Source organism: Lycium barbarum, chromosome 5 (genome assembly GCF_019175385.1).
Source record: "Lycium barbarum isolate Lr01 chromosome 5, ASM1917538v2, whole genome shotgun sequence".
Taxonomy (NCBI): domain Eukaryota; kingdom Viridiplantae; phylum Streptophyta; class Magnoliopsida; order Solanales; family Solanaceae; genus Lycium; species Lycium barbarum.
Genome location: NC_083341.1, coordinates 3,534,386 through 3,548,087, shown reverse-complemented (window position 1 = coordinate 3,548,087; position 13,702 = coordinate 3,534,386). Strand labels below are relative to the sequence as shown.

The 13,702-nt window shown below is 30.3% G+C and overlaps 1 protein-coding gene across 1 annotated transcript; it reads right to left on the bottom strand.

Annotated features, from left to right (window-relative positions):
- Positions 1–1,242: 1,242 nt before the first annotated feature.
- LOC132642202 (zinc finger protein ZAT11-like) lies at positions 1,243–2,214 on the bottom strand. The gene has a single exon (XM_060359459.1). It carries the CDS (start codon positions 2,102–2,104, stop codon positions 1,601–1,603), a length of 504 nt encoding a protein of 167 aa, XP_060215442.1. The 5' UTR covers positions 2,105–2,214; the 3' UTR covers positions 1,243–1,600.
- Between the last annotated feature and the right edge of the window lie 11,488 nt (positions 2,215–13,702).

The following is a 13,702-nucleotide window of genomic DNA, read 5'->3' as shown; positions in this document are numbered from 1 at the left end:
TAATATGGGGGCGGTTCCACTTTTTTTTTTTTAATACTGGTTGGTGTTTAATATGGGGCTCACATTTTTTTTAATATTAGTTGTTGTTTAATATATATGGGGCCCACAATTTTTTTATGGGGCCCACAACGAACGACGAAAAAGGAGCAAAAATTTTTAGTAAATATTTTTTGTTAACTCATTTTACTTGACATGTTGTTTTTTACACGGTTTTTTAAGGAAACGTCAATTAGAATTAGAATTTCACTAATTTACCTTATTAATTATTATTTGATCTCCATTTAATATTATTTTTTCTTTTATGACATTAATCTCTTTTCACATTTATTAGAGTAAGGAAAAATGAAAAAGTAATTAAATTGTATCTTATTTTAATATATAAGTATTTTAAGTATGTTGCTGTACAATAATTTCATTTGCTCCCACTAATGGGTTAATCTCTATGTTCTAACTTTTTTTTTCCCATAAAATTTTCAGTTTTCTCAAAACAGATATTTAAACCGTAGTATAAGATCTATAAGTTACAAAAGAAATAAAAATAGGGTCATTTAATAGTTGTTCCAAAAAGGGATAATTGGCGAAATTTCTAATTTAACACTTAATTGGTCCAGTTCGTCATTCGGTTTTAAAATTAAACGATAGTGCTGAATTTTCCAATGAACAGCTTCTCCAGGACCTAGAAAATGCCTGTTATTTCTTGGCAAACTTATTAATTGCGAAAAAATTGACAAATTACTCCTCATTTAATAATTATTGACCTTGTAAGAAGATTAACTAAAAGGTACGACTTTCATATTGCAGAAGTCATTCCTAAATGTCACCTCAAACTCACGTTAATAATCGTTTAGAATTACTATAAAGAATTTGACAAAAATAAGTCTTCGTTAAGTTCTAACTTTCGTACTCAAGCAAACGTTTCATATAAAATGGAACAAAAAGAGAGTATAAACTAAGTCCAATATAATATATTACTACATGCTTGGTTTAGTTAATTTGAAACATATACTACTTTCTTTCTAATGTACGTGTGTGTTTCTCTCTCTTTTTTTTTTTTTTTTTTTTCAATCCATTTATGTAAACAAGCGAGCAAAAGCAATCTAATTACCACAATTGATGTTCTACTAATGAATGGAAATAGGAAAATGAAAAATTCGATACCAGAAGAACTGATTGAAAGTTATTGATGTTCGATCTACTTGCCCAAGGTAAAAAAAAAAAAAATCTACTTGCCCAAGTTGAAAGTATAAATGAAAAAATAAATCCATATCATTCAATAGAAAGTTTCCACAAGGGAAGCCTCCTATACAAGAAATTTCAAAAGAAAGTATCCACAAGACAAGACTCCTATACAAGAAATTTCGCTGAGTGCATTAAAGATTTAATAAGTATATATAAAAAGTCTGTATATATACAGTATAATTTTTTTGGCAAAGAATGTTCAACTAGTCATCCTTCACCAACTATAGCTCCGCTTCGATCAGATAAACAAATAAAATTCCTTATCTAGAACATGATCCATAAGTAGAAGAAAAAAAGAAGGAAAAAGATAAAAAAGAACTTGGGGTCTAGATAGGATTTATTTGTCCAGTATATTCAATTATCACAAGAAGAAATCAACTACTGGAGCTTGCTTCTTCATCTTGAACTCTAAGTCATTCTCCAATGGAGTCAAGTTCAAATCCAAACACAAAACTCTTGGAGTATTTTTTAATTTCTTCACAACATGAGGAACTTGAATATTATTATTTTCATTCATAATACCTCTATGCCTTCTCATATGTCCACCTAAAGCTTGTCCTATAGGAAATTCAAGCCCACAAATGGAACACTCATGTGTTTTTGGTTTAGGAGGAGAAATTGGCAATTGAAAGTTCAATTCTCCCATTAATCTTGGCTTCTTGTGACTTGCTCGATGACCACCAAGCGCTTGAAATGAAGAAAATTGTCTATTGCAAGTTTTGCACTCAAAAACACGATCAGGAGAACTGTTTGTGATTGCGTCAGAAAGATTTTCTTGGTGTGAGAGCAACATCAAGTAATTTGCCATGGTTGTTATGGTTTTAAATTCACCTTCTCTTTCTCTCTTTATTGGTAGAACTACCATGATTTCTTGTAATGTTTGAGAAATGGGATGTTTTGTTTTTTGGTTGAATTTGGATGTGAAAAGGGAGAGTTTGGTTTAATTTCAGGTTTGGTTGGAGAAGAAAGAATGAAAATGAGGATCTCATGGCGGTTAGGTTATTTATAAGGGTTGCTAGTTGGGTAGTTTGACTATGAGTAGTTGACTTTTTTGTTATGATCAAATTGGACACATTTAATTTCTTGTGGCTTAAGTAAGATCTATTTTGTTTGGACTAGTTAGCTTAGCGTTTAATTTATATACACAACAACCGTAAAGAAACTTTTATATTATCAAGTTACCTAAAAAATATCTACATGTAACCCTCATAAAAAATGGATTTATAATCCTTTAAATAAGGCATATTATCTGCTATAAAATATGAAAGTAATCTAATAATATGAGTTTTTTACACTACGGTGAATTTTAGTTAAACATTTTATATACGCACTGGTAGTGGAAAACTTTTTTACATTACCAACTTAATATAATATTATGTTATAATATATAACAAGTTCAAATATAGAGACCAAAACAACTATTCTAAAAGAGTTTGGCCAAGTTGTAGCAGTTTATTTTGAATGGAAAGGGTTATTGCATCATGTGTATATATCGCAACTCATCATTTAGCTACAAAGTTGATTGATTAATAAAACAAAAAAGAAAATTTAGATCCATGATATGGTAATAATTATGCTAATATTAAAACGATTTATCCTTTTTTAAATTTTTTGTTGTTATCTAGAAATGGATGTGTATTTAGATGGAAGTAGGTGCAAACGGATAGAAAATTTGCTAATTTGAATAATTATTGTCTTTTGGGCAATTGGAAGTGTGAATTTGGTGAGCCATCATGGAGTAGGCAACATGACTGTATGACTTCTCAAAAACTACAAGTATTATTTCTTTATTTATAACTACTACTCATCTAGTACTTGGACCAAAAAAAAAAAACTAATCTGCTAGAACCATCGTAGCTAAAACTTTTCTCTTTTGAATGTATTGACTCCATGTGAACATGATCAATACTAGTCTTGTGTTTGTTTAAAAGCTTATATATGATTCACAAATAAATTGCTGAGAATGTATTCATTGTCTTATTATATGGAGTACCAACTTGTATGATTGAAATTTCTCCATCCATAATAGAAATTTATTTTCGAAACCTGAAAATAGTAACCTCTTGGTAGAAATCACTTCAGCCCTTTAAGTTCCTTTCAATTGAATATGTCCGATTAATTCAAATCTTGTATATGATTTTAGAATTATTAAGATGTTCATTAAAAATTTATGTTATCAACTATACTAGTTGCATGTTGTAAAGGTCGTGAGTCGTGACTGGCCATTAATATTAACGTAAATTCGTGGCGCTTTCATTCCTCTAGAATATTTCTTTTTATCCTTTCCGACCTGGCCAGTTTCATCAGTTACTTGGATAAAATAATAAAATAAATAAAAGTTGATAAGTCTAATCACTTGTCACTAATCATCTCTTGGGGGTCGGTAAGGGCTTATTATAAATTACTAGCAAACTATGGGTGCGATACACATGACCCAACATGATTAATTTAGTTACTTAATTTAGTTAGTCTTTATGGTTTGTATATTTTGCAAAAGATACTGCGATTTTCCTTAGCGAGTCTTCATTTTTTTTTTCTTTTCCTCCTATTTTTCCCCTTAATTTCTCAATTGTTGTTAAAATTTATCTTATTTTGATTATGTCCGCCTCTTTTTATATTTAGTAAGTTGACAATTTAAATATCCTACATATCATGTTTATAATCACAAGATGCAAAGGATATTTTATTATATTATATATATTTTTAAACCACAAGATTTGAAAGTCTATCGTTATTTCTTAAACTCTATATCTAGTCAAATACAGACACTTAAATTGAGACAGAGGGAGTATATACCAAATGAAGGAAATGAAAGGACAATTGAGACACTGCAAACCCGTTAGGACTTAAAAAATAAACACACAACAGGTAGAATTAATGTTCAACTTCTAAAATGTACACACGTTAGTCCCTACTTAGAGTACAATTTCAGTTACTTTTTGTAAAATTTATTGTTATTGTGTTCGTCCACCTTGGGCGTTTATATATAATAGAAATATAAAAAAATATAAGAAAAATATATAATAGAAAAATAGACATATATTTTTAGTAATGTGGCCAAGTAATATGGGACAAAGGGAGTACTTCATTTATTAATTCTTAAAGAACGTGACAAGTCAAGTATAGTAATGTGGCCAAGTAATATGGGACGAAGGGAGTACTTCATTTATTAATTCTTGAAAACGTGAAAAGTCAAGTAATGTGGCTAAGTAATATGGGACGGTGAGAGTACTTCATTTATTAATTCTTAAAGAACGTGAAAAGTAAAAAATGAATAAGTAAAAGTGCACGGAGGAAATAAATATGTGTCGGAGAATTAAAATTGAAGTGCATACATGTATACATGAGAAGAGAATAAATATCCAGCAAGAATGTGAAAAGTTAAAAGTGAACAAGTAAAAGTGCACGGAGGAAATAAATATGTGTCGGAGAATTAAAATTGAAGTGCATACGTGTATACATGAGAAGAGAATAAATATTTAGTACTATGACATATGTCCATGTGAGATTTATTAATTCTTAAAGAACGTGAAAAATCAAAAGTGAACAAGTAAAAGTGCACGGAGGAAATAAATTTGTGTAGGAGAATTAAAATTGAACTGCATACGTCTATACATGAGAAAAGAATAAATATTCAGTAAGAACGTGAAAAGTCAAAAGTGAACAAGTAAAAGTGCACAGAGAAAATAAATGTGTCGGAGAATTAAAATTGAAGTGCATACGTCTATACATGAGAAGGGAATAAATATTAAGTACTATGACATATGTAAATATTCAGCAAGAACGTGAAAAGTCAAAAGTGAACAAGTCAAAGTGCACGTAGGAAATAAATATGTGTCGGAGAATTAAAATTGAAGTGCATACGTATATACATGAGAAGAGAATAAATATTCAGTACTATGACATATGTCCACGTGAGATTTATTAATTCTTAAAGAACCTAAAAAGTTAAAAGTGAAAAAGTTTTGCACAGAGAAAATAAATTTGTGTAGGAGAATTAAAATTGAACTGCATACATCTATACATGAGAAAAGAATAAATATTCAGCAAGAACGTGAAAAGTCAAAAGTGAACAAGTAAAAGTGCACAGAGGAAATAAATGTGTCGGAGAATTAAAATTGAAGTGCACACATCTATACATGAGAAGGGAATAAATATTAAACACAATGACATATGTCCACGTGGAATAAAAATGCAGTTGGTTAAAGTGTACAAGTTATATAGGCTTTGGTACAAGCATTCATTGCATGTACAATTTATAAAGCTTTGAATACAAATAAGTATTGCTGTGTTGGTCCTTCTTCGCCACTTATATATAATAGAAAATCAATTAATCATAATTAAGCACATCAATTCCACGGGGACATATGTTAGAGCTATTATTGAGTGGCTATTATATATTTTGAATAATAACAATTTATCTATACTCGGTATTTATATCAAGTACGTATAATGAGTACATGCCACGTGTCTATATATATATATATATATATATATATATATATATTTTGATCCATCACTAAATCATAATTAATTTATACATATTTATACTTTACTTTATGATTAATCACAATATATTAATACAATTAAGTATAAATACTGCATGCGGGTAAATTTTGACTGTATGTAATAAATATATTAGACGTAGGGTGTTTAATGCCGCTCATAGATTTTGTATATGATACTTGTTGACATTAATTAAAATGTTGTAAACAAATGCAGTAAGCGCTAACAATATTTTGGTGTTGAAGCTCTTATGGAGCCCTTTCATGTATTTTTAATTATTTTGGTTGTTTTTACTTTAAATCAGCAAAATTATTGTGTATATATAATTAAAAATTGGGGTAGTCATCCGTACTTGTTCATGTACTTGCCGTACAGAGATGGATTACTATAATATTATTATTTTATGGAAGAGTTTTTTTTTTTTTTTTTTTTTTAATGTAAGTCTTATTATTCTCCTTATTTTGACAATACTAGAAGGGTTAGGATTTGATTGAACACATATAGTCAACTATTATGATGCAATCGCTTGCGTGCAGTGATGTAACTAAATACACATTTTCAAATAAATCTTCATTTCTTAAGTATCGATCTCTTAATTCATATATTATGCATAATATATTCTGTAAGTGCCTTTTAATAGGTTTGAAAGAGGATATATACATTAGGGTAAACCCGTCAACCGGTTCGGTTAAACCGGTTAAAACCGGTAACCGGACCGGTAAAACTGGAACCGGTAGAACCGGTTCCGATTAACCGGTTCCGATTAACCGTTTAAAAGGTTACCGGTCCGGTTCCGATATTTTTGAAACCGGAACCGATTAAACCGGTAAAACCGGAACCGGACCGGTTTAACCGGTGAAATTAAAAAAAAATAAAAAATAGCCGTTGGGCGGTTGGGCCTGTCCGTTAATGGACCGTTGGCAACTGTACATTTGCAAAATGGCCGTTGCCAAACGGTCATAAAATGATTTTTTGGCCCCCCAACCCCTCAAACTTTTTTTTAACACTTTAACCCATCCCCCACCCCTATATAAACCCTTCTTCATTTTCATTTTAATTCACACCAATTCACTCTTCTTCATCTTTCTCTCAAATTCTCAATCTCTCAATTATAGTCACTTTGCAATAATTAGCCACATAGTCTTATTATAGTTTCAACTTTCAATTATTAATTTTGCAATTATAATATTGTTGGTGGAATTGGTGATTTTGCAACAATCTGAAGTAGCTTTGGTGGATTTGCAACTCTAGCCGCCTTCACTTTGTTGGAAATTAATCCGGCAATTTGGTACCTTCGTTCCAACTCTATCTTTATTTTTCGCAATTTAATTCTAGCAATTTATTTTTCGCAATTTAATTTACGCAATTTAATTCTAGCAATTTAATTTGTTGTAATTTATTTTCTTGTGATTTATTTGATTGTGATTTAAATTAATTCTATTTAATAATGTCAAAGAGATTAAGACGTGGTGCCGGTAGTAGTAGTGGTATTGTTAGGGGTAGGCTTAATGAGGAAACATTTGTGGAAGAAACACCTAATTTAGGTATTGATGTTGGTGGAAATAATTCACTTTTAGGTCATGAGGAAATGCAACAACATTTTACCGACACTTTTAATGAAGACTTAGATGATGATGATGAAACGCAACCCTCCGAAAATCCTATAGGAGATACATGTCCTGCACAATCACATACACAAGACAAACCGCCTAGAACTCGTAAGCCAACAACTAAAGTTTGGAAATTTATGACTAAGAATAGGGAAAATCAATCAGCAACATGTACCATATGTGGACAAGTATTTAGTTTTAAGCAAGGAACTGGTAAGGATGGTGGAACGGGTACACTAAATGCTCATATGAGAACTAAACATATGGATGTTTGGGGAGAGCAAACGGGTTCAAATGTGGGGGGGATTCAAATGACGATAGACCCACGAACCGGTAGAAATTTTAAGTATGACAAGAAAAAAGAGCCTGTAGAAATAGCTAAAATGGTAGCTTATGATTGTTTACCATTTTCCTTTCCCTCAGGTTTGGGGTTTGTTACTTACATTCAACGTTGTTATAATCCGTTATTTGAGGGTATTCCTAGAAGTACTTGTAGAGCCGATGTTATAGATTTGTTTAAAAAATATAGATTTTATTTGCGCCATGTATTTATTTTTTTAAATTATAATGTTTGTCTTACCGCTGATTTGAGTCTTAGTCTTAACAAGTTAGATTTTTTTGCTATTACATGTCATTGGGTTGATGACAACTAGGTTATGCAAAAAAGAATTATAGCATTTTTATATGATGAAGGAAAAGGTCGTCACGATGGAAAATTTTTAGCCGATTCAATGTCTACTATTATGAGATTTTTTAACATTTATAGAAAAACACTTTGTATTGCTTTAGATAATGCTTCTAATAATACAAAGGCGATAGGTCTTATAAAAAGAGAATTAAACCCTCCGCTAAGAAATATTTTTCATGTAAGATGTAGTTGTCACATTTTAAACTTAATTGTTAAAGATGGTCTTGTGCATTTTGAAGATTTTGTTCAAAAAGTTAGAGATGCGGTTGCGTTTTTTTTTTTGTAATGCTAATAGGGGAAGAATTAGAGATTTTAAGAATGCTTGTGTGGAAAATAACCTTAGACCTAAGAAAATTCAAGTAGAAATTGAGACTAGGTGGAACTACACTTACATTATGCTACAACAAGCATATGAGTATAGGATTCTCATACAACAAGTTCACAACAAATATAATATTAATAGTGAGGATTGGTTAACTTTTATGCATTGGGAAGATGTTAAAGAATGTGTTGACCTCTTAGAATTTTTTTATAATGCAACGCTTGCTTTTTCTAGACAATTCTATCCCACGGTAATCGGAATTTTAGCCTACTTAGCGGAAATAGCTAGAGTTTTACAAGAGTATAAATATAAACCCGGTTATCAAGTGGCTATTTTTGAAATGATAATCAAATTTAAGAAGTATTTTTTTCCCATCCTAACTTTATTTATATTGAGTTCTCTTTTAAATCCTTGTTTAAAAGTGTCTTATACTAAAAATTTGATTAGTCAAATTTATACATTTTTAGAAATTGAAGAGGGAGTTCAACCATCTGTAGCTGAAGCCGAACTCACTATTGATGATGAGTTTAGAAAAGTTTTACACATTATTCTAGTTTGGAAGAACGTGCTACACCCGTTGCTCCACGCCCTACTACTTCTCAGAGTAGCAAAAAGGGCTTGTCAGGTTTAAAAGTTTTACATTCACAGCCAACTTCTTCTTCTACTGCAAACTTTGATGAATATAACTTTTATTTGATGCAGCCAAATGTGGATATCAAGGAACTGGATGACTTGGACGTCTTAGCATGGTGGAAGAAGTACAAGGCAAGCTATCCGGTACTTTCAAGAATGACTCGAGATATCCTTACGGTTCAAGTATCAATCGTGGCTTCGGAGAGCGCATTTAGCCAAGGAAGACAGCAAATTGGAGACCATAGACATTCATTATCCGTCTTTAGCTTGCAAGTACTAGTGTGCATTCGCGATTGGATTAGATCGGAGCGACGCAACCAAAACTTAGAAGCGGAGGAAGGCGAAGAGGAAGTAATTGAAGATTTGATAGCTAGTGGACCGGACCAAATGGAAGACTTTGAAGATATTTCCATGACCGAATATGATGTGGGGGAAAATTAACGAAATGGTTCAAAATTGGTGATTTTATTATTCTACTATTTTTGTACAACTCATGTATTATTTGCAAGTTAAAAAAAACTACAACTTGCAAATAAATGTTATCCAAGAATGAATAAAATATATGGCTCATTGAACTTTCTTCTATTTACTTGTGTTCATATTTTTACTTTTATTAAGTTAGGAATATACCTAAAATATACTAAGAATATACTTAAATTAAAAACTAAAAAGTTATATATTTGAAAAATAACTAAAATATACTTGTAATGTATAGTATACTATAAGTATAACTTAAACATATATACATTAATACATACATATATATATATATATATATATATATATAACTTAAACATATTTATATATATTAAGTTATATAACCTAAGTATATTGATACATATATTGATATATATATATATATATATAAGTATATTCTTACTATATTTTAGGTATATATATATATATGTATACGTATATTCTGTATTGCTGACTTGCTGTTAGCCTGTTAGTCAGTAAATATTTAAACTTTACTTATAAACTTGTATAACATATGTAAATATACCTACAATATACTAATAAATACTATAATATATATATATATATAATACAAAAAACAAAAAAAAAAACATGTTTTGGACACTTTGAACCGGACCGGTTAAACGGTTCCGGTTTTTTAATCGGAAACCGGCCGGTTCCCTAACCGGTTACCGGTCCGGTTCCGGTTAAACCGGTTGCCAGGTTTACATTAGGGATAAGGCATCATTACCCCCTCACCTAGTAGCGTTTTTGCTACGACACACCTTATCTAATTTTTGGTCATATCACCCCCCTAAACTATTTAAAATCGTAATATTTTACCCCCTAAACGTTGATGCCCACTCTCATATGGGAGAGTGACATACACTCTCCTTGCCACATGTGCATTTTTTTTTTTTTTAAAATTCAGCTTACGTGTCAATTTTTAAGAATAAAAAAAATAAAAAACTGATTTTTTTAAAAATTTATTTTTAAAACCGTTTTTAAAAAATAAAAAAAAAACTGAAAACGCGAATTAAAAAACTGATTTTTCTTTTAAAAAATTTATTTTTAAAACCCATTTAAAAAAAAAAAAAACTGAAAACTGGAATTAAAAAACTGATTTTTCTTTTAAAAAATTTATTTTTAAAACCAGTTTTTTAAAAAAAAAAAAAAAAACTGAAAACGCGAATTAAAAAACTGAATTTTCTTTAAAAAAATAAATTTAAAACCCTTTTTTTAATTTTTTTTTGAAAATTTGATTTTTTTTAAAACCCATACGTTTTTTTTTTTTTTAAAAAAACAAAACTGAAAACATTATTTTTTTAAAAACATGGAAAAATGGATTTGTTAAAAATATGGAAAGCTTGATTATTTTTTTTAAAATGTCTTAAAAGATCTTGATTTTCATGATTTCATTTTCTTAGGACACTTTTATTTTTCAAATAAAATCCGGAAAAAGTGTTTTTCTTGTCAAAATTTGAAAAAAACTGATTTTTTATAAAATTTTGAAAAAATTAATTATTTTTTTAAATGTGGAAAACTAGATTTATATTCATATTTTAAGAAAATACAAATTTTTAAGAAAAAAATTAAGTTTTCCCGTTTTTTATGTTTCTCACTCTCTCAAGGAAAGTGAAACACCCTCTCCTTGCCACGTCAGCCTTAAGGGGGCAAAATATTACGGTTTTAAATAGTTTAGGGGGGTGATAGGACCAAAAATTAGGTAAGGTGTGTCGTAGCAAAAACGCTACTAGGTGAGGGGGTAATGATGCCTTATCCCTATGCATTAGCTAAGGAAACTTGAGAAACTATGTCGACATGTTGAAGACATGCATGTATATATATACTTAGCTACTAATTGAAAGTATGTTATTTCTAACGGTTTAACTTTTTCTTTATAAGATAATTACACGATTCAATATCGTATTAAATCCGGCAAGAGGCCTGGATTGAAATTTTACTGTCACAAAAGCAAAAAAATCATGTGTTTGACCCATGAAATAAATCAGGTTCACATACGAAAGCAAAGGCGGAGCTATGATTTCAACTTTGCGGGTTACAAATTTTAGAAAGACTACTTCAAGTGGTAATAATTGGGTTCTAAATTTAATATTTGTATATACTTCAAGAACTTCCTAACACAAGTACACTGGTTGAGCAAAAACTATTGAGTTCGGCTGACACGTATCCGAGCTTCAAGCTCTGCCATTGTAAGAAATACATGTTTTCAGATAAGGTGATCACACAATTCGATATATTAAAACAGGCAAGAGGTCTTGAATTCAAAAATTTCATCGCCACAAAACAACTTAAAAAAATATTCACGTATTTGACGCATAAAAATAAAAATGTATCAGGGCGACATAAGACATTATTACATAGTAGGAAAGATATTGCTCTGCGTTTCACAATCTTTTTCACACAAGATGCTATTATTCAACTTGCTTGAATTTGACTGTTTCTTTTTTTTAGCCAAAAGTAGTTGGAAGAACGTATTTGTGTGATTTTGAAGTGCTTTGACTAATAATAGTGATCACATTAAAAGCATAGTCTATTGATTAAGTCGTCACTTAATGTGTACTTAGAAAAAGAACAAGTCATTGTCGTAGGTTTTTTAGTTGTCATATGCTTAGAAATTAGATTAGATCCAAATTATGGAGTTAGTCAAATAAATACATGATATAGGTTTCAACTTTATTAATTGTATTTTTGGTTCTTCAAGAAGCAACTTAGAAATAGTTATCTCTATTTAGCCATTCCTACGTGACATTGACTTGGATGCAAGCATGCTTAAGTTTTGATCATCAACAAGACTTTTTTCTCTAGATTTAGTTCATATTCATTAATGAGAATCTTTTTGCACTATCAATATATTTTAATAAGTAACATACTTGATATCTAAGTTATTCATCCCACTGTGAACAATTACGTATAATTAACGTTTAAGTAATCGATAGAGTAAAAATTATTTTACAATATTAATGTATGTACGTATAGTTTTAAACCAATATTTTCAAATAATTTAGAGCTTAATTTGAATTCATAACGATGAAATCGTTTTTTTTTTGGCTTTCCCCATTGGTTTACAATGGTGTATATAAGAAAAATCCAATCAAGGGATTGCCAATTTTTCTTATACGAACCAAGACCTGAAAAATGTCTTGTTTCTTGGCAGGTTTAATTATTTCAACGCCATTAATTGTTGAAAAGCACACTCTCGACATATTGTTTCAATTTGACATTAATGCTCCCCATATATTAATTATACTGACTTTTTGTGAAGATTAAATAAAATTAAGATACGACTTTTGTATTGCAAATGCCACCCCTCGTCACTTTAATCTCATGTTTAGCGGATACTCATTTCAACTCAAATTAGTTTTCATATTTCGCTCCTTGAGAGTCAATATCACTAATCGGTCATGCTAAATTGGATTAGATTAACTCAATATTTTTAAAATTTAAATATTCAAAAACTATATGAAAAGTATTACAAGTTAAAATTATTCTCATGTTAGTATGATGAAAAATACATATCAAATTATTGATCAAAATTAACGTAATTTGACCGTCAAGAAACAAAATATGACAATTAAATTGGGACGGAGAATGTAATAAATTTGACAAAATTATTTTCTTGTGATTTGAATTAATTATAAGCATTAGGAAGCACAAAGACGATAAAAGAGTGCGGAGCCAGAATCATTGCATCAATATGTCACCCCTACACATTTTCTTCTTCTACTTACACCTCATCAACAAGTAAAGAGGACAAAGGCTGTGGTGAAGTGGTAAGTATATATTCCCTTCATCTTAATTAAAGGGTTTTGAGTTTGAATTTTGAGCATGAAATCGTTTTTGTTAGCGAGTGTTTTACCCCTTAATATAAGACTTTTAACACGGATTCAGCTGTAATTTGGACCCAATGCGAGTATTGAATACCGAATCGGAAACCAAAAAAAAAAAAAAAGGAAGGAAGCTTTCTTTGTGTACTAGAGACTATATGCCCTAAAAATATTTACACGTACTTGATGTTTAAATTTTATAATTAAAGGTGGTGTCCGTGCCAGCTAGCGGACACCTCGACTATTATGTTGGATACTTCTTACGCCGGCACAACGATCAGTTCACCAAAGCCTCAGGAGCAGAGTTAGAAGGTTATAACTCTGTCCACCAAAATTTTAGGGGCGGAGATAGAAGGTTATGTACGGGTTCGGGTAAGCCCAATAACTTAAATCCATATAT